Source organism: Pararge aegeria, chromosome 4 (assembly GCF_905163445.1).
Source record: "Pararge aegeria chromosome 4, ilParAegt1.1, whole genome shotgun sequence".
Classification (NCBI taxonomy): Eukaryota; Metazoa; Arthropoda; class Insecta; order Lepidoptera; family Nymphalidae; genus Pararge; species Pararge aegeria.
In genome coordinates this window covers 18,044,053-18,070,528 of record NC_053183.1, presented here as the reverse complement: position 1 = coordinate 18,070,528, position 26,476 = coordinate 18,044,053, and the positions used below count along the sequence as shown (strand labels likewise).

Genomic DNA, 26,476 nt, shown 5'->3' with positions numbered 1-26,476 from the left:
AACAGCTAGGCTTGTTTATTTCGCATACTTTCACAGTATTATGTCCTATGGGATCTTGCTGTGGGGAAAAGCTGCAGATATTTAAAGTATATTTATACTACAGAAAAGAGCCGTACGATCAATATATAAACTTGGATCACGCGAATCGCTTCGTGAAAAATTTAAAGAAATAGGTATTCTTACAGTAGCTTCGCAATACATTTATAATAATATAGTCTTTGTGAGGCAAAATATTACTCTTTATAAATCAAAAGCTGAAATTAACAATCGACTTACCAGAAACGGTCATAAATTAGTGATATCTGCATATCGTCTGCGAAAGGTGCAGAACTTCTTTGTGGGGTTGAGTATACGCTTTTACAACATGATTCCTAAGGAAATTCTTGACCTACCAATGCATACATTTAAAAAATGTGTAAAAACGCATCTAGTACAGCGAGGTTACTATACATTTGATGAATTCCTCAATGACAAGGTAGAATGGAAGCAGCCAGCCTCGCTCTCATCTCCCGCAAGATAGCAAAATGATTGTAAATGTTGATGTTGGAAAAGAGCAACTACTGAGTTTCTTGCCGGCTCTTCTCGGTAGAATCTGCTTTCCGAACCGGTGGTAGAGTCACACAAACATGCATACTTGACGTTTCAAAAGTGCTTATATTAGGCCTACTTGAAATAAATGAATTTTGAATTTGAATTTGAACTTGCTTTAGCGGTAAAGGAAAATTTCGTGAGGAAATGTGCCTGCAAAGTCAAAGTCAAAGTCAAAAATATCTTTATTCAAGTAGGCCCACAGGTGGCACTTTTGATGCATACATAAGAACCACACGGTAGTGAGATGATGGCGATAACCACATTCGTAAACTTAAAACTAAAGCTACGAGGGTTCCAAACGCGTCCTGGTCTAAGAAGAAGCCCACAACAAACTTAGCTGCCTGAGAGTTCTCCATAATGTTCTCAAGAGCGTGTGAAGTCCACCATACCGCACTTGACCAGCGTAATGGATTACGAGCTAAACCCTACCATTGAAGCCATAAAAAATAAAGCCATTCTGAGAGGAGACTAGTACCCTTTAGTGGGCCGTTAATTAATTGATAATTAGGATGAAAAACTAGGGAATTCCACCATATCTAAACATAAAACATAAATCCAGATGGATTTTTCGGACACGGGCTTGACGACGGGAAACACGAGTTACATCAAATGCAAAATTAAAAAATTCTTTATTAACTTGAAAAAAGGTGGCTATTTCAATCTTTTTAGTTGTTTATTTTAAAGAAAAGAAAAGAAAAATTCAAAAAGTCTTTTGTATGAGAAATGCCACTCTGGATCGCTTTTAATATGTGACTTTCATGACGTGGTACCAAGTCCACCTGGTCATTTAGCCATTAATATAATAATAATTGCTTATTGTTAATACTAACTATAAAGAATATAATTTATAAACTTATTAAACATCATAAATTGGAAATTAGAACTGCATATAGATACTGCATATTGATATGAGAAATAGAAATAAAAAGAAGAGTCAAGCTGATAATAATTACCCAACCGAGTAATATCGGAAAACGCAGTATTCCAATCTATGACGTAACGATAAATATGCAATTTATTGAAGGCAAATCGAATGCAAATATGAGAAAATTATAATGTATTATTATAACTCTTTTCAATTTTCCATTGCGTTGCGATATTAGCTTGTTCACATTTCTTAAATATGGGTACAAATCACGATAATATAGATATAGAAATCTTTAGCTTGTTCACGTTAATAATATATGTCCTTAAAAATAAAAAAGCTGTATGTCTGCCTGGGGCATAGGGCTTAACAAATCTTCGTTGATTTAGCCTAAAGGTGTTTATTTATTCCACAAAATACAAATTCAAAATTCATTTATTCCAAGTAGGCGCAGTTTATAAGCACTTTCGAAACGTCAAGTCAGTCAGTTGGTAGGGACTCTACAACCGGTTCGGAAGGCAGATTGGAATGAATAATTGTTACTGAACAATAACTTCATAGAATTGTTAAGTACAATTATTAATTGTAAAGTCCTCTCATCTCCTCAGGATGCTCCGGTTTCGGAGCGAAACGTGCCTACCCCCCATGTACATTGCCGAAGATCTGTTTGGTGTAGAGAATAGGGATTTAAGAAATTATAAATAACACTATACAGACTCTCCTGCTTATCGCGGAGTATAGCGAATTAAGCTTAATTTTCATAGTACAAAAATGTACTTAATTGAATTGCAGTATGTATACTGAAATTCAGGTTCTTTTTAAATTTTAAATTCATTTTTAAACACTTATGAAACATTATATACATTATATGTATAGAATACATTGGGAAGATATTTTTGGTAAATGCTATGGGAATTCCCCTGGTGACAGTGAGAGACTCAAAATATATACATTCAAAAATCGGCTTATAATGTGTTCCAATATCAAATTTAGAAGCCGCAGTATAGCACCACCAGGATATTAAGGCTTTAGTCAAGCAAGTTTATGTGAAACACATGAAATTGTCTCCCAGGGCAGTACCCCGTTCGCCCCCTCTAGATCCAAGGCTGCAGCCACTCTTACGTCATAGATGGGTCGTGTATGAGAAGTTCAGTAAATGGCGAGCTGCGTCATCGGCTGTGAATAATACATGAGGCGACTCGGCCGTCTTGCTTGTTATTTTATTCAGCGAATGCGAGCGCTTCGGGAATCGGTTAGGAAGAAGAAAATATTGAGCTACCTCCATACCTGCCTGTCCGCCATTCGTTATTCAGTGCGCTTTGCTAACGTATCAAAATAGTAAAACGGACCGAATGGTGCCCATTTGGTCCACTTGCCAACTTTATTTTCAATAAGTAGTGCTTCATTGAGCTTTGAATTGGCCGAATGTGCATTACAAAGCTAACGATTGTAATTATACATTACATCTATCATACAAAAATGAATCTCTGAATGTGTTGTGTTGTGCGCAAATCTCGAGAAATAGTGCTAAAACAACATTTCTCTATACGACCGTATAAACGATTCAAAGTCAATTTGAACTTTAATACCATAGCATAAAGTTTAAGCGATAGTGGAGAGGTTAGATGATGAAAAGCCATATGATAATTTTAAGTGATACGAGAACCGTGACTTTATTGGCAAACCACACATCCAATTAAGCCACGATTGACCGCGACTGTTGGAGAGATGCGAAAAATCCTGCTAGTTCCGAAAATTTTATATTCTTTTACAATTTATATAGTATTTATTTACCTTAGAACTTAGACTACCAATATTATAAGCTAGCTGTTGCCCACAACTGTGTCCAAGCTTTTTTTGCCTATTCTAGTCGCCAGATTGCATGCTATCTCTATATTTAAAGTATTAAACGTCTAGATCGGTTTAGCTGTCAAAACTTGTGCCTAATAAAAGTTATTTTTTTGATTTTATTTGAATTTTGCGAAGAACCATATCCTATTTGATATCCATTGCAACGTAAGATATATTAAGTAGAGATCTAACTGGCTGGCAGGTCTATACTGATATTATTTTCATCTCACTTATAGCTCTTAAGTCGCTCTACAATTTCACACGGTGTCTACGACCGTTAAATGATGATAAATTAATTATTGCCTTAATTTTATTAAATTCCTAGACAAGCTACGACGTAGCTAACAGCAATAAAAGCTACGTCGCTACGCCGTAGCAAGCTGCAATTCCGTAGCAGGCACATAAGAAATGTTGCTAAGCCATGGAAATATCCATGGCTTAGCCACATTTCTTCTGATTAGTCAATTTAAAACATATTCCAAGCTACGTAGCCCTGCGGAGCTGTTTTATCGATTAGGGCTAAGGGACATGTGTACAACAGAATGACAATTATTGCTTCTAATATTGTGAATGTTATTTAACAATGCCTCTGAGAGCCTGTATAAATAGTTTAGTTAACGAAGCTAACCGCTTTCCGGCTGTGGTCTGGCGAGGGTTAACCACTTACTTTAGTGACCTATTTCAGTGTCGGTAAACTTTATTTAACCTTATAGTGACAATGTTACGTCATGCCTCGGAATAGGTTGTGTGTAAATTATGTCTAGTGGCTAGTTACCAATCTACAGACAAAGACATGTGCACGTAGAAACTCATCATAGGTATGTGTTTAATATATTTATAACTGACATAGTGGCAGTATAGTCCACTGACATCTTAGACTCCATCATCACATACCATTAGGTGAGAAAGCGCTTTGGTTAACTCGTTCCAGAGACACTCATATGTCACATTTGGCGCTTTAATTTTAATAAATTTAATATGGCTGTACGTTGATATACTTTTGCCTTTTCCCTAAAAAAAATAACATATTTAAGCTGTAATTTTTATAGAAACTAATGTGTTTTTATAGTAATAATTAGCTGTTGCCCGCGACTTCGTCTGCGTTTTATTCAGTATCGCTAAGCTAAAATAAGGGGTTTGCTGCTGTCCGCTGTGGAGTTCTGTCCTCTATCTTTGACTACAGTTTGGGCAAAATTAAACACATATCATAACCTCTATAGTACAAAAATAATTATTTAAATCGGTTATACTTTGTAGGAGTTATGGTGTTAAATCGTCAAACACTCATCCCCTCTCCCAAAGGAACTAAGCTTATTGTCGGGATAAAAAGTATCCAATATTACTTCTAACACTTCCAAAAATATGTGTACAAAGTTTCACGAGGATCGGTTTAGTAGTTTTTGCGTGAAAGCGTAACAAACTAACTTACATTGACATTTATAATATTAGTAGGGATAGGGATTGAACGGCCCAGCAGATGGCCCACTTGAAGGGTAAGTTTAAAGAAACTGTTTTTTAACAGAGCAATCCTTTGCACGGCATGCAACGAACACTTCCTGTAACATGCCGCCCTGTGTCCTTTAACCTGAGGCGTTATTGGTAAACCTCATGTGCCTGAAATAACACCGATAACCACGCCCTTCAGAACGGAAGATAGCATTGCAACAAGGCTGCTTAGTGTCAGAAATAAGCATGTTGATACTCCTTCCCCGGACGAGCTCTGTCACAAAAAGTTCTACAACTACAGTGTTTTAATACTAGATTTGACTAGACTTTGGATGACCTTTGTTTAGACCACTATATGCTTTCGACCGTAATCAACGCTAAAAGGGTTTAAAATTCATACCGAGTGTAAACTTATTTTAAGCCGTCAGAGGTTTGGATATTATATTAGTTGGGTCCGGCTTTACATTTTGATTGCTTAGCGTTCTGCGCGCGTTTAAATATGCATGGCTTTTTAATGGACGCTGGTTTTCTAACAAGCTCTGGGGCTGGCGGAACTTTGAATTGATAACTTGTATGCTTTTATTTTAATGTAGGAACTAGTAAGAGAAATATAACAAGTAAATTTTTAATACAGCTTAAAAGTGGTACTTTTTGTAGCTGTTTGAACAACACACACAATTCAAACACAAAGTTTGAATTGTGCGGAAAGTTTGATTTTTAGCACAGGAACTTTTTAATAGTCTTCTTTTTTTTTCAGCCAGCGTTTGTAGACAATATTGTTTTTAAACTTTTTTATTCCTGCATTGAAAGTATGGAATATATTTATACATTAAAAATGCTTTCTTGGCACATTAAAGGGTTATTTATTTAAAGTCTTTATTTGTACACCACATGAAGTTCAGAAAAACAAAAAAAAAGTAAGAACACACAACCAAGCAACCTTGTCATCAAGAAATTCATCAATTGTGTTTTTGAAAAAAAAAAAAATTGTGATAAATGGAAATATCATATACAATCATGACGCGTTTATAGTCACGTGATTTTTATTTAAATTTCATCAATTTTTAATTGTTTTTAATTAATTCAAAAAAAAAATTTAGAATTTTAAAATAAATAAAAAAAAAATTTTTTTTTTTTTCAAAAACCCATTGTATAGTAACCTCGCTGTTATAAATGTGTTTTAACATATTCTTTAAACTTACGGATTGGTAGGTCCAAAATTACCTTAGGATATTACGTGAGTGCTACCGTCATGCTTATTTCCGACGCTCGTAGCAAAGCTGTGTTCCGGTCTGAACGGCGAAGTTATCGGTGTAATTACAGGCACATGAGGTTTAACTTGTACGCCTCGGGTCAATGACACAGGGTGGCAACTTGTATGATGTGTGCCTTGCATGCCCTGCGAAGTGCTGCTCTGGATTAAGGCGATGGTTTTCACATATAACCATGTGAGCTCTCTGCTCGGTCAGTCAATCCTTACTAATATTGTGTGTTTGTTTGTTTGTCCTTCCTTCACGCCGTAATTAAGCAACCAAACAACTTGATTTTTGGCCGACAGTTAGATGAAAGGACGGAAAGTTAAAATCAGTTCCTACGGGATTTGTAAAAAAACCGTATTAAACGCGAACGAAGATAACAGCCACAGATCACTTTTAAAAAAGTATTAGGTGTTTCCGGGATATTTTGTTAAGGCTAAGGAGGAGTAGATACTTATTGCTATTTTTTTTCAGAGTCAGTTGTGGGACGAGTTCGAGCTCGAGGACGCGACCTTTGCCGAGTGCAGTATCAAAAACGCCAAGAACAGCTTCCAAGTTAGTTTATTAACATTTAACCTATAAAGTTACGACACTGAATAGATACACTTACTTTATTAATGGCCACAAAGGTGAAGCGTCATGATCTGACGTACTGCTTGTATACTCATTGGCGTAGAATAGCGATAAATCTCAAAAATAATACAAATGATGAAGGGAAATATCGTGAAGAAACCTGCATGCCTATGAGCTTTTCATAATGATCTCTCACGTGTGAGGTCTACCAACATCTGCACTTGGCCAGCTTGTTGGACTACTACTACCTTATCATTTTGAGATGCTCTCTCTGTGACACACATGCTCTGCGGTCGGCTGGTAATGATTTCATAATGATGAATACAAACACTACATCTTCACTACCATATTACTGAAATAAAAATTAAAATAATAAAATGTAAAAAAAACCAAACAAAATGGAATTGGGAGAAACAAAAAACAAAACAATAAGAAGATACAAACAAAATATAGTACACAAAATTCCGTAAGGTGCATGCATAATGAGTATACAAAGACCACGGTGAATTTTAAATATTCCCCATGTAACCACACGTCTTAGAATAAAAATGCACTCAATTCAGTGTCCGCACCGCATCCTCATTGTATATTGGTATCAGTCTTTTTTTCGTTGAAGGTTAAATATTAAATCTCTTGTCTATGGCCTCCACTTACTCAGTCCCAGATGAAACTAAGTATGTGAATATATAAGTTCCAAGAAGCTATTACATTAATTCGTGAACTTGCGTCGTTTGTTCAAGGCTTTAGTGTTTTCGACACAACCATCTCAACCCATGCGTGTTTCACGATAAGAGGGTAACTTCAAAGGGTGCCCTGAGTTTATTGGGGCACGAGTGTTTACCAAATGAATTACGTATTTCATAACGACTCGTGTGTAAATCCTCATTTATAAATCACTGTTAACGATTCATCATTATCATGTGACCACAGACAATAACCCTTGTCATAAGATTTGTACGCTTCCTGATCAAAATTTGTTTCTACTATTTATACTCTGTAAAGTCAGAGTTAAATAGAGTTTATAAAACTTGTTAAACGTTCGAATTCGTCTATACTTCTTTAGCAAGCGCTCTTTTATTTTATTTATTTAGAATATTGGTAAGCGTACGGAATTGACACAATAAACATGGTGACGCGATAACTATTGGAGTAATATATACTGTTTTGCAACAATTAACGCACACCTCCAACAATAAATGTATGGTACCAATAAAACAAAAGTAGAACGTAGTAATGCCTATAACAAAATGAGAGCGAAGTAAATTAAACAAAGCTAAATAAAAATAATGATTAAATTTCAAAAAAAAACATGCAGCAACTTATTTAGTGTTCATGTGTGTGTGTGAGTGTATGTGTGTTATGTGAACAAAATAAAAAATAAATTACAGAATTTGCGACTCTAACATAAAAACATTAGGTCCATTTTGCTTCAACATAAGTGTATTGATATATGAAAACGACGCCAAGATTGCGAGCACGCGAATATTATTTTTATAATATTCGCGAAAAAGGGTAAAAAAAACTGAGGAAATATAACGGAAAACGGGCAGCAGCGTCCTCTGTACTACTATCGACTGCAAGCACCAACCCGTCTCTCCACCTTCTTCAGCGTCTTTGACAGAAGCTTTCAGTTCAGCAGTGGACTGACTGCCTATATCCTCTTGATAATTGTGTTTCAAAAAATAGCAACCTAAAAAAGTTTAAACCCCCCGACTTGTAGTAATGATCTAAAGTCGCATTTACCTGTACATGTTTTTGCTTATGAACGTGTTACAATTATTCTTATTTATAAGACCATAACAAATTTATGGCCTCATAACCGTGCCTCATAAGAAGCCACATAGTTCAGCGAGTCGCAAAGCTAAAGTAGGAATGGGCGGGGTACATAGCTTGGTGTACATAGCTAGGTGCTGGGATGCCAAAACCCGGCCCCCAACGAGGTGGACGGACGACATCAAACGAGTCGCTGGAAACAGGCGGCGGAAACAAAAGACCTATGTCCAGCAGTGGGCTTATATCGGTTGAAGTTATGATGATGATGATGATGATCTAAGACCATGACCTTATTGCTTTAAAATGTAGACAAGTCAATGTTGTCCTGTCAAAGCGTATTTTTGACTAGTTTTTTTTAAATTTTAATATGCATATAAAAATCTCGGAACTGACGGGATTTCAACTTGCTACTCTCTGACAATTGCGGCATGAGAGCTTTACCTCTAGGGTTCTCATATATTAAATTTATATATGCATTTCTTTATCAGTTCTATAGCGTTCGTTGTAGTTTCGATCTGCTTTATCAAAGGTCTAAAAGTTCTAAAAAGTTCAAAGTTTGTATTAAACGTAAGCTTATAGAAAAGTCCTATTATAGTATAAAGGACTACGTAAACGATAAAAAACCTTGGGTGTAAATTATTGCTCTAACCAGGTTGCTCTTCTAATAATTTAAAATGACATTGTGAGATGGTGATAACAAAAAAAAACACCCGGCTAAGTTTGTTGTGGGCTTCTTCTTAGACCAGGACGCGTTTGGAACCCTCGTAGCTTTAGTTTTAAGTTTACGAATGTGGTTATCGCCATCATCTCACTACCGTGTGGTTCTTATGTACGCATCAAAAGTGCCACCTGTGGGCCTACTTGAATAAAGATATTTTTGACTTTGACTTTGACTATATTTCAATGAGAAACTTTTGATACAATATCTTGTTTATATATGGATTTTATTGGATAGAAGCAGACGTTACTTTGCGGAAACCCACATATTATGAAAATTAAGCTCAATTTTCTATACTCCGCGAAAAGCAGGAGAATCTGTATGGCGTAATTTATAATTACTTCAATCCTTATACTCCACACCAAACAGATCTTCAGAAATGTACCCTTTACGCACGTTTCGCTCCGAAACCGGAGAATCTTAAATCTAAATAATTGTTAAAAGGAGAGGGGAGTATAGTAAATTAGGCTTAATTTTCACAATATAATATGGATTTTGTTATAATTTTTGTTTGTGTTTTTAACTTCAAATTAATCGTGTTTACGAAAACTTTGTACACGTATTTCTCTAAACTATCAATGAAAGGAAAGCGTTGTCGAGCAAATGTTTTTCATTATTATAAATACTATAATGACCTACCCTACCTTATTAGCTAATCCTCTTTCCAGAACTAGCCTTGTTATGGTTATTTGCACACCCGTAAGCCGCTTGTGTGATTCGGTTGATGTACTCTGTCCAGCCAGTTAAACGTAAAAAGGTTTTTGTTGACCTCCCTAGCGCATGGGTGAGCGCTGTGGTCTTATATATTGAGGGGTCCAGGTTTCGTACCAAGCTTTTATTTGGAACTTATGATTTGGATCATCACTTACCACCAGGTGAGATTGCAGTCAAGGGCTAAGTTGTAGTGGAATAATAAAAAAATAAAAAATAAATAAGTTTAATATACGAGTAACTGCCATACCCATAACGGGTTATCCCGCTACCATCTTAGACTAGACCTAGACTAGACCTAGACTAGACCTAGACTTTACCTAGACTAGACCTAGACTAGACCTAGACTAGATCTAGACTAGACCTAGAGGGTGTGCACAGGGTATGCAGATGATATAAAATGTAGACAATCTCTAGTACAAGTTAGATAATCTATAGAGTAAGCTTTTCATAACTCGTACGCGAGATTTATTCATTTTACATCTTCTGCCCGCTTAGTGCATACCCTGTACGCAAGCCACTGTCTAGACTAGCCATCTGGTAAAATTATAGTCAAGGGTTAAAGTGTTATAAAATAAATAAATAAATAAATATACTACGACAATACACACGTCGCCACCTAGCCCCAAAGTAAGCGTAGCTTGTGTTATGGGTACTAAGATGACTGATGAATATTTTTATGAATTATAGATTCATAAATACTTAGAAAATACATATAAACACCCAGACACTGAAAAACACTTAATGCTCATCACACAAACATTTTCCATTTGTGGGAATCGAACCCACGGCCTTGGACTCAGAAAGCAGGGTCGCTGCCCACTGCGCCAGTCGGCCGTCTAATACGAACAAGGTAGTATCAAGGTAGTTATGAAATACGAACAAGGTAGTTTCGTTTGCTGGAAGCTTTATTTCATCGTCGTCACTAATTAATCCTAAAGCGCGCGTTACACAACAAAGAGCGACCTCAATCGTGGCTTCAGCTTATAACGAGTGGGTCACGTGTGTATATGAAATGACACGCAATGCCCGCTTATGTAAATTCTGATTTCCCACTAAAAAATCACTCACTATATAATTAATTATACGTAGTATTTGTTGTAATTGTATACGTTGTTTTGAAACACTTTTTTTTTTATTTACTTTTTGTGGTGTGCAATAAAAGTATATTTATTCAAGTATTTATAGGGCAGGGATATGGTATAACCGATAACGTTAATCATAATTTATTTGGAGTGTTTTTAACCTACACTTGGAGAAAATATCAATTTAATAAATTTATATTATATATTTATACAATAAAATATTAAATGTATTTATTGAATATAATTGTTTTATAAATATAACCTAAAATAAACTATTTATAACTAAATAAAATCTAAAACGTCCTCGAAACCACCGCAGCGAGGCACAGTTCCTAAGATGCTGGCAGCATTGCCCCTTAGGATCACCGGAAGACTCGATAGCCCTTTACAATAAAATGCATATAAAATATTTCAGAATTTAAAAAAAAATCAACCTATACGCGCGATGAAGTAAATCTTTTATTATTATTTATTGATGAAAGATTAAATGTTTCTGGAGTACCAGAAACATTTAATCTTTCATCTTTCACATTTTATAAATATTTTTATTTGTTAAATAGAATAAATTGGAGTAGAAAATTAAAGGGTAGATCAGCATGTCAATATAACCTTGTCATGAATGTCGCAATCGCCAGAAAATGTATTAATAATTTATTTATTACAAAAGTAATAATAAAAAATAGTATGTCTATAGATTTTCAAAAAACTGTTGAATTTTTATTCACTTTGCTATTCTCAATTGATCCGTTTGAAAATATTGGAAATAAATAATCCAAATTTATTACGACATTTGCCACTAGATGGCGTATAAGTCAATAAGCGTGGAGTATATGACATATACTTACGACCAATCCTAATTATTATTTTTAAATAGCGGAAACTACACAGACGTCTGACGTAACCGTTACCGGAAAAAAATCTGTGTTACTCCCTAGTCGCGCCTAAAGAAGTTTTACTTCAATGAAATATCTTTATTTTGTATCCTATCCATGTTTTCAATAATAAATAATAAGTAAGTAAAATATTACATATAGTTCAAGTATATTCCATAAAAGCATTTAATAATTTTAAATATGGTAGCACTCGGATAACTTTTGAATAGAGAAGTGGACACGAGCTTTAAAGTTAAAATCAACTTCGACACTCGAAGCAACAGTTACCTTACGGAATTCAAAATAGCACCAAAAAAATACAAATTTGTCTAAAAAGGTTGTTTGTCTACTCCTAGTATCGAAGTTCTTATATCTTATATGGAATAGTAGTAGAATTTTTTGTGGCAGTGCTTGTCTACGTAGGTACTAACGCCGTGCTTGTTTCTGCCGCCAAGGAGAATCGTTATATTCGAGTTTAACAGAATGGGAATTAGCAATCACATTGTAAATTCTGCTGATGAATTTCTAAATCGGCCACACTGATACAGAATAACCTTTCAGGTACAAAATTTTAAAAGATAATTTCAACGTCAACGTATTTTAAGCGAGCCAACAGGAGTGAATGGGTAATGGAAGTGTCCCAGGACATTCCACTGGGTACTAATAGGGTTCAAACCTTTTACATCCTTTGTCACGATATCTGACTGATGAGGCAACGACCTTTTGATTAACCAGCCAAGATCGATTCGAACTTGCGAATTGATTCTAAACCTAGGTAGGTTGTATGAACGTTTATTTGGTTAAATTATTCGATTAACTTCTTACAAGCGTAAATACCTTTTTTTGATGAAAACTGAAATAATACTTCATAGACTTTAGAAGTACATTATGTACTGTCTCTGAGACTTATCTGTAAACCAAAAACCAAATAGTTTTTGAGTAAATCACTGTCACAGTTTTTACTGAAAGAAATCAGTTACAGCCCTTACATCACATGCAACATTAAAATCATGTGACTCCTGTCACTGTAATAGGTACGCGACGCGTAACTTAGGTACTATGCGCGTGTCGGTCTTTTATATTTAATAGGGTTGCCATAAGTAAATAATTAAAATTTTTTGAAAGATTTATTAAGTAAATAGTTAGCAGGGTAATTCCTAATGAAATATACATATGCATTGGGATAAAAAGGATCCTTTGTCCTACCTCATAGTATGAACTAAATTGTGCAAAGATTCATTTGAATCAAATGTCTGCACTGAGTGAGACAAACGTAGTGCAGACAAATACAGCTTTTGGATAGAAGCAGGCGGTACTTTGCGGGAATCCATGATATATTATGAAAATTAAGCCTTATTTCATTAAATTAAAATTAAGCTATACTAGGCGAAAAGCAGGAGAATCTGTGTGGTTTAAATTATAATTTCTTCAATCCTTATTATACTTCACTTACACAAAGCGAAACGTACGTAGAACCCTCTACGCACATTGCCGAAGATCTGTTTGGTGTGGAGTATAAGGATTAAAGAAATTATAAATTACACCACACAGATTCTCCTGCTGCTCGCGGAGTATAGGAAATTAAGCTTAATTTTCTTAAATACAGCTTTAGCTTTAGTATCGATTAAAGACTACTCTCCAAAACAATATAAGTGTAGTTTTATTATATGTATAAATATGTAAGTTGTTAGTATCTGGATCGTTTGTGACAAGCTTTGGCAAGTTGAGCGAGTCGGCTTGCACTTTAGCTTGATCGGATTAATGGAAGTTTATAGGTCACGATATTACCAACCGCTTATCAAAACCCGTGCCGTTTGAGCGACGAGGTTAAATCGAGTCTATTTCCCGTCCGAACTTTATGCTTGCATCACGTTTCTGCAACTTGATAGTTAGGTATATTTACGAAATAAATAAATAAAATAAAAAAATAAACTTCTAGTGCAGTTTACTAGGCTGCATAAAATAAGTAATTCATTTAAGGGTATTTGTATATTTTATAACAAATTACCAGATGAAATCCTTAAGATGTCTCTCAATAACTTCAATGTTTGTATAAAACGTAATCTTATAGAAATATCCTAGTATAATTTTTAGGATTACATTTATGATAAAAAGCTTGAGTATTAATTACTCCAATTTCATAGGTAAACATTAACTTGACTGTGAGATGGTGATAAAAAAAACCTGACTAAGTTTCTTGTGGGCTCTTCTTAGACCAGCGCGTTTGGAACCCTCTGAGCTTTAGTTTGAAGTTAACGAATGCAGTTATCACCATCACCTAACATTAGTGTTAACATGTTGAATGTATAAACGTTTCATAAGTGCCTGTGATAAGGTATACATGAGTAAGACATTTTTAAATTATTATTGAATGTTATTACTATTATTGAATTTTTTTAATTTCCTTCGTATTCAAACATAACATAATATATGCTGCTAGTATCTAGCTTATTTGTTAGATTTGGCAAGTTAAGTCGGCTATAAACGTAAGTTTATATGTTACTATTGCCAAACGCTTATAGTTCAATCGAGTCTCTTTCCCGCCCAAATTTCTTGTCCTCGTCACGTTTATACAATACGATAATTAGATATACTAGCGGAATATTTTTTTTTCATATGCTAGTTATTTTTATAATTTACTTAAACTCTACTACAAACAAACTTACATTCACATTTATTAGAAATTAGGGTTGAAAGACTGCGTGAAAGCTCTATTAGTTTAAAGTTAAGGAAATTAAAATTTAAAATGGTACTTTATAGGTGATGAACGCTGAGGGCAATTCGGGTATTGAAATTTCTGATTTTTTGTACCAGTTTCGTTATACGTTATATATAACTCAAAGGCCTTGACAATATAGCGTTTCTTTGAGCAAAAATATTGTCACGAGGGTAATTACAGAGTATTGTGCCGATGTTAACTAGGTCGTGAGCTGAGTTCTTTGCGAGCGAAAAGACCTCATTCATCAAAATAATAATGAACCGTGTGAACGTGAAAGAATGAACGAAGGAGCGGGGTGACGCAATGAGGTCGTATGTGTTCATGGTAAATTATCTCTCAATTTATTATACTCACTCACTAGCTGTTGACCGCGTTCTTCGTTCTTTCCGCGTTTATTAGGTTTTTAACAAGTGAACAAGCATTGGCAAGTTGAGTGGCTTGCACTCTAGCTTGATCGGATTAATGCAAGTCCAGGCCGTTTTAGCGGTGGAGATTAATCGAGTCTCCTTTCCTCCTCGCATCACGTTTATACACACACGCAACCACACACACATACAAACATACACAGAAACACGCATACTTAATTTGTATATTATACTAGCGTACCCAGCCCGCTTCGCCGGGCTAGATTTTGTTTTATTTTATTTAAACAATAAACTTTCATCATTCATTTTTTAATAAACACTGTATTATGTGCTCCGATCGTCACCAAACTTTACAGGATTACTCGCCACGTCAATCCGGAGATTCCCTGAAAGTTTCATTGAAATCGGTCCAGCCATTTCGGAGCCTATACGTAACATACCCACACACTTTCTCTTTTATATATAGAAAGATGTTTGTAATTTTTATTATCATCTGAATTCCTTTATAACATGTCTGTCCTTTTGTATATCATTGTATCTCTTGTTTTGTTTGTTTACCTACCTTCCTTTTAATGTATTTTGTTAAGTTTATTTTAATTGTAATGGAAAAGCGGAGTCTTCTGACACAGGGGTAGTAATACTACTACTATTTTTAAATAAACGATAAGAAATAAAACTATTTTTATTTTTATTTTTTTTATACAACTTGATAATTAGATTCCTGCGTAATAAATATATAATTTTAAAATCAAATACAAAAAAAGAAATTTGTTAGTCCTATTTGAATGTCAAAATAACGTTTTATAAAGTGCTTACAAAAGTGTAAAATTAAATGTATTAATTGTATGAATTATTAAGTAGTGTGGTGACAGCAGATCACAATACAGTTGTCACCAACACTCCTTTTCCCACAGGGGTCTTAAATAAGAGATGTGCACTGGGTTTCTTACCAGGGTCATGAATCATAAAAATTGCATAAATGGCAAAATATACGATTTATATATTAATTTTAGTGTAGGCAGTGCTTTTGTGCATGTATGAAGTGCACGCCACTGATCCTGTCGTAGCCATTTGTTTTCCTGGGATCAAAAGTAGCCTAAGTTACAATCTGTCCTATCAACTAACTCTATGCCAAAATCCACGTTGATTGGTCGCTTAGTTAGTGCGTAAAGGGAGGCAAAACAAACACACACATCACATTAATAATATTAGTAATGTGTATTTTTTAGTAGTATCCTGTAAAAGGCCGATAAAAAAGCGTCATAAATAAATTTAGTAAGATGCTATCTATTTATATCTGTTTTTTTTAAAACGCCTAAGTTTCAATATTTAACACTGGATAAAGTTCGCATTAGATTGAATAGAATAGAATAGAAAATTATTATTGCAACACAACACAATAGGAAAAACACAAGGAAAACAGTTTTAGTACTTAGTGCTGGGGTGCAAAGGCGGCCTTATCACTGAAAGTGATCTTTTAAAGGCAAAATCTTTTAAGCCGATAAAAGTGGATGGTGGATAAAGTATGTTACAAAAATAAAATAAACTTGCATGAACATACATACTACATTTACATATTAACTACAAAAATAGCGATATAAATTTATGTATACTATAATAGATATTCATGCTATTATAAACTTACATATTCACATCTCTTTATTTTAATTATAATTAAGTATGTAATCTTGACAGCATTGGTGGTTGTGACAGAGTTCGGACTACCGCCATATGCTTATTACTGCGCCAAAGTTGCATTGCTGTATTGACCGACAAAGAATACACTTAAATCCGAGAAATTGCAAAACAAAAATGTAATTAAAGGTTCTGATACATAACTCCTATATACTCGTACGTGGACACGGTTATTATATGATAAAAATTCACGCACGCTGACGTACGAGTATATCTTGTAAAATGCCGATAAAAAGGCGAAATTTAGTAGGACCGATATGCCGTAGAAACCGATTGCAGTTTACTTATCTGGAATTTTTATTTTATTTTTCTTTAATTGGAAAACCAGCTGTTGTAAATACTAAATAATTAACAAATTGGTTGACTTAAAACTAATAAAAGGTTTCACAGATAAGTTTTATATAAACAAGGGTAGGTAGGTGGGTTAGGTAGAACCCAGAAAAGTTTCAGCACACTATAACTAAAAATTAAGCTAGCATTTACCTAGCATGCAACAGTTTATCTATTAATTTGCGACGTACACTATTCATATTACCATAAAATAAATAAATTTTGGGGTCATTGTAAACATAATTAAGAAGGCGAGAGACACGGATTACAAAATAATTAAATCTGTTCTTAGTTTTAGTTAAAGTTACGTGCAGAATCTTTTTATGCCTAGATAATCGTAAGGGACGGCCGAATGGCGCAGTGGGCAGCGACCCTGCTTTCTGAGTCCAAGGCCGTGGGTTCGATTCCCACAACTGGAAAATGTTTGTGCGATAAACATGAACGGTTTTCAGTGTTTGGGTACAGACAGACGTATATATTGTAAAAACCGATAAAAAGGCGTCAATGCTGTAAATTTGCAATTAGGTTTACATTACTGCCATATCCTTACAGGTTCATCATTCTCATCATATAAACCCATTACTGGCCCAGTACAGGGCACGGGAGTCTTCCCGCAATGAGAAGGGTTCAGGGCGTAGTCTACCAGTCTGGCCGAGTCCAGTCGGCCTGGTGGATTGATGGACTCCATTAAGAACATTATGGGAAACTTTTAGGTCGCAGGTTTCCTCACGATGTTTTCCTTCACCGTGGAAGCAAGCGATATTTTAATTGCTTAAATAAAAAAAATAAAATTAGAGGAATGCACTGGGATTCGAATTCAGCCCCTCCGAAAGTTAAATGGAAGTTCTAAGCACTAGGCTATAACCGCTTCACTTGAAAGTTAGTCAGCTATGATCGATCGCTAGCATTAACGGAATAAGAATAGACCCTAGTTGTTAAATATTTATTAATTCCCAAGTGTTTTATCTTTTAATTAATCCTTTGTGTCGTCTTATGACGGGTTCTTTTCAATTAGTTCACGTTTATTAAAAACTTCAAAGACTTTCCACAGACGTAATACAATTCGGGAGTTAAAAAACACTTCACAAGTTAATTAAGCAGTATTTATGATTCTATCTATTTATATCTATATTTAATGTCGCCTAATTTTCATTTTTTACATTCTTATCAAGTTCACATTAGATTGTCATCTCTTTTTTATTATTATTATCAAGTATGTAACTGTACGGCAGCTATGGAGATACGCTCGACCGTAATAATAGGAAGATCCTCCTCCGAGCGGGTGATCGTGCTCGGGGACAAATGTTAACATTCATCTTTAGAAGTTGTATATATAGATAACTTTTTGTGAACACTTCGCTAGCGCGATGCGGGATTCTTGTGGCGCCATCTAGTTCGGTAATGTGGAGACCGCTACTTAACCTTGAGCAGTTATATATAATTGGATAGAAGCAGACGTTACTTTGCGGAAATCCATATATATTATGAAAATTAAGCTATACTCCGCGAATAGCAAGAGAATCTGTATGGTGTAATTTATAATTATTTCAATCCGTATACTCCACATCAAACAGATCCTCGGCAATGTATTTATATTCAAACAGTAACTGAAAGATTTCTGTACATTTAATATATTTTGAAAATTTTGACCGGGGGATGCTTTATAATCGATACTCAGTCCAAAACAGATTTTATTTAATTTTTGTCTGTCTATCTGTCTGTCTGTCCGGGCATCACGTGAAAACTACAGAACGGATTAAAATAAAATTGGATATAGTGGTAGTTGATATTCCGGTTCAATATATACGGTACTTTTTATTCCGATAAATAATAAGTTTCCTCCGAGAAATGGGATGAAAATTTTTATCAATTTTACTTAATATCTCTGTTAAATTTGGACCGATTTTAATCATTCTTTTTTATTTGAAAGTGTATACTATCAAGCATGTATGGTCTTATTTTAATAAGGATCTGATAAATGTTGTCGGAGTTAAAATAACTCTTCACACATAACAGCGAGTCGCAAGGTATATGGGACAACGATCGAATGCATGCGTACCATCCTACTAATATAATAAATGCGAAAGTGAGGGTGGATGTATGGATGGATGCATGTATGTATGTAAGAACTAAAATACCACGTAAAATAATAGTATATACATAGCTACCCACGATGATTATGATGTTAGCATCTGATATATTCTGGCTTCTCGATTGACTCATACGCGAACGAAGTCGCTAGTTTTAAATATAAAAATATAAAATTAGAAAAACCCCCGTCTTTCTATATTGTGTACATTACTCTGTTAATACCAGCCAATTCATTTGATACCCATATATCCTCAACAGGGGATAATAGTTGTGAAAAAAAATGTGATTCGTCATTTTGCTGTTCCGGCCATTTTGAACTCCCATTTCTATCAAACATAGCTAAGAACACTGCCGACTAAATTCCCTTTCAAACAAAAAACCAAAATCATAATCGGTTCATCCGTTTGGGAAATACGATGCCACAGACACACACTCCAACACAGGCACGTCAGTTTATTAAAGAAATAAATAAGAAAAGTTCCATTTCTCTATTGCGAGCAAAATGCTTTAGTACTGTTTACTTCATGAAGGGGGAAAGTATGAATGAATACACTTTTATTGCACACCAAACTAAATTGCAGAAAAATAAGAAAACACCAAACCAAATTACAATTTAGCGGCTTTATCGCTACGTAGTGATATCTCCCAGGCAATCAATGACGTGAAATACACAAGTATAGAAAAGAAGAACTAAATACATAAACATACATAAATATACTAAAATAAATACAAAAAAAAAATATACTACGACAATACACACAGCGCCATCTAGCCCCAAATTAAGCGTAGCTTGTGTTATGGATACTAAGATGACTGATGAATATTTTTTTATAATATACATAAATACTTATAATATACAGATAAACACCCAGACTCTGCTGCACAAGCATTTTCCAACTGTGGGAATCGAACCCACGGCTTTGGACTCAGAATGCAGGGTCGCTGCCCACTGCGCTGGTCGGCCGTCAAAACCATTATAACTATAAAAAAGGAATAAGTACATATATAAACATGTTATAAGCTGAAACAAATATATAATTTTGTAAATAGTAATAAGTTAATATGAGATCAGTAAACATCCGTGAATGTATCCATCCATCAGAAATGTGGAGATTCGTAGAAGAACCAAAGTTACCGACATAGCTCAACGAGTCGCGAAGCTTAAGTGGCAATGGGCCGGGCACATAGTTCGGAGAAAGGATGGACGTTGGGGTCCCAAGGTGCTGGAATGGCAGCCCCGTACTGGTAAGCGCAGCGTTGGTCGACCCCCAACGAGGTGGACAGACGACATTAAGCGCGTCGCAGGTAGCCGTTGGATCCAAGCGGCTCAGAATCGTGGAACTTGGAACTCCCTACAAAAGACCTATATCCAGCAGTGGACGTCTATCGGTTGATGTGATGATGATGATGAAACATCCGTGAAATTCATCGGTTGTAATATTTCGTATAACAACTAATTTCAAATCCCCAAATGGGATACCCCCTAATAACCTACGCATTGGGTCGATTGATGCAAAATTCCCTTTTCAGCAGTAACAAGAGTAAAAGTACAATGAGTTTTTCCCTATGTTTACATTCTGAAAAGAAGATGCTCGTATAAGGCCCGAAAAGGGCGAGACGTACCTTTTCTTTTGTATTGTTTCGAAAGGGACTGTAACGTCTTATCTTCTTACGGGAACAAAAGAATATAATATGTAATTTTTTTTCTGTTAATGCCGATTTGAAAAATTATTTGAACAGCACCAATTTAAATATTGGATAGAAGCAGGCGTTACTTTGCGGAAACCCATAATAAATAATGAAAATTAAGCTTAATTTGCTATGCTCCGCGAACAGCAGGAGGAATCTGTATGGTGTAATTTATAATTTCTTCAATACTTATACTCCACGATATCACGAACAAGGGATATCGCGTTCCAAACTTCGATAGCGGCACGTGACTTTAAAGCTAATCGTGGCCTTTTCAAGTAGCGCACAAGAAAATGGACCAAACTTTCTACATAAGCTTTGCATAGTTTAGAGTCATTAAACACGCTGATAAAAAGGTAGTGTTAGCCGAGTGGTTAGAGATTCGAACTCCTTTTCGTGGTGACCGAATTCGACAACGAAAATAAAAAATAAGGCCCAAAGTAAACCTCACTTTATATAAAAGAAATGTTTATTGTATGGCAATAACAAATTATAACAAATTACCAAATACTTTAATTGACATACCTTTGCCTAAATTTAAGATTAAAATTATTGAATGGCTTATGCTTCATCAATTTTATTCAGTAGACGAATATCTAAAATCAAAGGCTTAAATTATTGGATTTCTAGGTTTATATTTTGGTTTACTTTACATTATTTAATTTTAAGTTGACATTGTAATTAAATTTCACAATTTTTGATGTCTTAATTTTCTGACATTTTATATAAATTAATTTTTTTATAAATATAACCTAAAATAAACTATTTAAAACTAAATAAAATCTAAAACGTCCTCGAAACCACCGCAGCGAGGCACAGTTCCTAAGATGCTGGCAGCATTGCCCCTTTGGATAGCCAAACTAATTCGTTGGCCAAGGTAACTGCCCGCTCTAGGATCACCGGTAGACTCGATAACCCTTTTCGATAATTCTTTGAAAAGGGCTCTTGCCTCCGGACCCCACGGTCCCAAAGTCTACAAATAAAGAGTTTAATGAATACTCCAAAAGGCACAAAAAAAAAAAAAATTATAAATTGGAAAAATAATTTTATAATTAAGGTGTTATTATAATTTGCAAGCCATAGAATGGCAGATTGTAGCACGTAACTTGTCATGTTTTATTATAAGATCAAATTTGTTAACCTGCAATCACGCAAATTTGAATTTTGAATTTGTTTTTGAAATTTGATCTACTCTCACTTTTCGGGAGCCAATTTTTTATTTCGGCTTTTTCAATTTGAGCAATTTTAATATCACTTGCTTTAACTGTGAAGAAGGCATCGTGAGAAAACCTGCAAGCCTGAGGATTTTTATAATGTGCTGAAGCGCGTGTGAAGACCACCAATCCACACTTGACTAGCGTGTCGGACTAAGGTGCTCATTTTGGGCTTGGTTTACAAATACATTAAAATCATATTATTATTAAATTTAATGATGCAATGTTACATGAGAATACTAGAGTTACATATCTTACACTAATATATAAAGCTGAAGTGTTTGTTTGTTTACTTGAACGCGATGATCTCAGGAACTAATGGTGCGATTTGAAAAATTCTTTCAGTGGTAGAACATTAAAATATGCAAAATATAATAAAAGCAGAATCATAATGAAAGAAGTCGAATACAAGAGGCCTTATCGCTTAATAGCGATCTCTGCCAGGCAACCTTTGAATGAGGAAAAAAAAGATAGTGATGGTACAAATTTTTAAAATACATACAAGCGAATAACTACATACTAATACATAAACTAGTTTACACAAATAGATCAAAAGTACATAATATAATTAGTAAATAAATATAAAAATAAACTCATATATATAATAACAACACTTACAAATTTACTTGAATTTACATTTTACTTGAATAATGTTTCAAAATCGGGGCTTTCTTTCCTTTTGAGAGCTTCCGCTGCGTGAGCTGCGTAAACGGTTAAAGTACGACAAAGTTATTTTCCTTTTAAAGTTCTAAAAAAAGAGGCCGTGACAGAATATGTCTAACTTTTAAGGTTGAGTTATATGTAGACGAAGTCGCGAGGGGACGCTAGTCTAATAATTTATTAAACGTTATTCAAGGGGCGGAATAAGGAATTTGTTTATAAATTCCTTAAAAGCCGGCAACAGTGCTACAGATGTGGGCGGCGGAGATCGCTTAACATCAGGTGACTTGCTCGTTTTCCCGCTATTAATATAAAAAAGGACAGTGGCGTGCACTTCATACATACACAAAAGCACTGCCTACACTAAAAAAATTGTAAATTTCATGAAGGCAAAGGATTTTACTCTTTTGCCATCTTTCTTCTTGATGCACACACTGGTTAAAAAACTGTTCACGCCACTGATTACAGGCATATGAGGCCTAATACCTATACCTAGGGTTGATGGACATGCAATATAATAAAATAATTTTAGTATAAATTGAGGGATAAGATGTAACGAAGTTATTCGTGAGGGCTAGCACACCAAAGTAGCAGAAGCTGGTCACGTGTCACACCGCGTGTTGGTAAACAGAGCGTCGTGTCGGAGTGTGGCCCAACTAGGGAGCGATGAAACCTCCGAAAACTGGCAGGCATCGACGATGAGAAGAGAATGAGAAAAGCCAAAAATAGGAAGAGTTGGCGCTGCTTGAAACAGGCCTATGTCCAGTAGAAGATGAACATTGGCTGATGATGATGATGATCATAAATATAGAAATAGATCAAATGTAGATATTGATAACCTATATCTTATAAGTTGATAAAAACTTGGAAGTTGTTCTCCATCTTCACTCAACCGACCTTATATGTTTTATAAAAACTCAATAAGAGATATTTCCAAGATTATATTATTAGAATAGCTTCCGCCCGCGACTTCGTCTGCGTTGACTTCAGAATTGGGTCTAGAGCTTAACTCGTTAACAATTTTTAATCCTACCACGTGAACTATTTGAGAGTTCGGTATAGAAAGTACATGTCCTTTTCCATAGCATAGGTGACATGCATACAAAATTTCAAAGCTGTCTGCCAGCGGCTGAGGTCGTAAACAATTTTTAGTTGTCCTTCGGGAACTACTTAAGGAATCGTAAAAAGGTAGCCTATGTTCTTTTCCATGTCAAAGGATACATGCACGGCAAATTTCATTCAAATTCGTTCATTCGTTTGAGTAACAAATTATACGCATTTATAATATACTAGATGTTGCCCGCGACTTCGTCTGCGTTTGTTTTTGTTTTTCGAAAGACATGTGGCATTCAATTTAGGTGTAATTCTACTGAAATTTTTAAGTTGTGTATTCTTAAATACAAAAAGGTTTAGTTTAGTTTTAAAAAAAAAAAAACAATTCACATAATAAACAATATCTAAAAGAACTGTGTAATCAATCTAAGCTCCTGCTATCACTTACAAAGAATAGTAATCGTTAAAGGAAGAATCGAAATCGCATTATTAGTTGCTAAAGGTAACGAAGAACATTTCTGTTAACTTTTATGTGGTCCTAGTACTGAGGGCCTCATAAATGTGGCAGCACTTTATGTATTTAGGATAGCTAAGCCTTAAATGACGGGTTCGCTGCCGTCCGCTGAGGAGTTCTCTATCTCCAATCACATCATTAGATCTACACGAAATTTGGGCAAAATTGAACAGACATTAAATTACAAAAGTAATTTTTTTAATCGCTTATCATTTGACGGCGTTATGTAAAATCAAACACTTTTGTCCCCTCTCCCAAAAGAACTGAGCTTAATTACGGGATAAAAAGCATCCTATATTACTTCTTATAACTTCAGGAATATCTTATAACTTGTACAAAGTTTCATGATGATCGGTTCAGTAGTTTTAGCCTGAAAGCGTAACAAACAAAGTTACATTCACATTTATAATATTAGTAGGGATAGGGATAGGGATAGGGATAGGGATAGGGAAGTAGGAAAGTAGGATAAGTAGGATTGTAGCCTTGTTACTACGAGTACGCGCAGTGTTATAGGTTGTTTGGTCTCGTGTTTGCAGTGTATGTTGGTGGCAATGTTTTGCTTACAAACGAGCTTAAAACGACTCGAACGTAAACAAGACGCCCGTGCCACTCCGGGCTCACATTAAAGCCGTACATACTCCATATATATACTTACTAGCTGTTGCCCGCGACTATGTCTGCTTTTGATTTTGTTTTTTTATGTGGCATTAAATTTAGTTGTTGATCTAAAAAAAAATATTAAATTATTCAGTATCGCTAAGCTTTAAATGAGGGGTTTGCTGCTGTCCACTGAGAAGTTCTGTCCTCTATCTCCAACCACAGTATGGGCAAAATTAAACACATTATAAACTCTATAGTACAAAAATAATTATTTAAATCGGTTATAATTTGTCGGAGTTATGGTGTAAAATCGTCAAAAACCCATCCCCTCTCCTAAAGGAACCGAGCTTAATGTCGGGATAAAAAGTATCCTATATTACTTCTTACACTTCCAAGAATATGTGTACAAAGTTTCATGAGGATCGCTTCAGTAGTTTTTGCGTGAAAGCGTAACAAACAAACTTACATTGATATTTATAATTCTTTTTCTTATGCTACACACTTTGTGAGCCAGTTCTGATGTAGACATCTCTTAACTGAAGTAAATTGACATGTCAATAACAGTATAGATTTTTGTGACAGAGCTCATCCGGGAGAGTATTACCGCCATCCTTATTTATGCCGCTAAGCAGCATTGTTGAAATGCTGTGTTTGGATTTTAAGGGCGTCTGTTATCGTAATAACTGATGGACCAAGAAGATGGCCGACCTCATCGTAAACGTCAAACCATCGCCTTCTAACAGAACAATCGCAGGGCATGCAAAGGAAACCTTCTGCAGAGCCGCTTTGTGTCCATCAACCTGGGGAGTAGGTGTTCAGCGCCAAGTTCCTTAATATTATAATTGTACCAATTATGTAACAATTATGTAATAAATATATAACAAATTATGTAACAATTTTATGTATAAAATGTTTTCCTTGCTTGTATAACAAGTTATATTTCATTTCTCATAAGGCAGATAACCTTAAAAAAGCTAGAGGTGTGTGCCAGGGACCAAACTCGGACCCCATAGAAAAGGCCGAAGTTGTACCCACTAGGCTATCACTGCTTTGGTACTTGAATAAGTAAAACTATATTGAATGACCGGAAACATTCATTATTATGGTTACCTGAAAGAGCGTGAGCGCTACTATTTATAAAACTTCAGGCCCAAATGTTTGCTAACAAACGTGTTCAAAATGGCACACCGTAAACGAGCTGCCGATGCGGGCTTATGTGTTTAAACGATTATTGCTCTTTGTTTTGTTTTCCTATGTTTTACACCCTTGAAGAACAATTATTTATCACAAAACCACACTAGTTATTCTACTACAAGTTAGACCTCGCCTTTAATCTTACTAGGTGATGATGCAGTCTAAGATGGAAGCGGGCTAACCCGTTAGATTAGATTAGGTTAGGTTGCTTCTTAAATATTTTCAAATGACAATGTGAGATGGTGATAACAAAAAGAACACCTGGCTAAGTTGTGGGCTTCTTCTTAGACCAGGGCGCGTTTGAAGCTCTCGTTGCTTTAGTTTTAAGTTTACGAATGTAGTTATCGCCATCACTACTCACTGCTATGTTCACGTTTTGTATATAATTAACGCATCAAAAGTGCCATATGATCTATGTGCCTATTTGAATAAAAAAATATTTGCCTTTCACTTTGAATAAAAAACTTATGACCCTGATCAGTTTCTACGCCGCACCGTACCGGAACGAATCTCTGTCCTATGAAATTTCATAGGACATTATCAATATTAGCATGAACTAGCATTAATTATATTGAAGCGCAATTTTCATAGCGATCAGCAATGCCTGAGTG

The 26,476-nt window shown here is 35.2% G+C and overlaps 1 protein-coding gene across 1 annotated transcript in view; it reads left to right on the top strand.

Annotated features, from left to right (window-relative positions):
- Positions 1 to 26,476, top strand: part of LOC120637779 (diacylglycerol kinase eta) — a 168,298-nt gene that overhangs the window by 85,525 nt on the left and 56,297 nt on the right. The window contains 1 exon segment of the mRNA XM_039909792.1: positions 6,484 to 6,564. Within this exon segment, the coding sequence (XP_039765726.1) occupies positions 6,484 to 6,564 (81 nt within the window).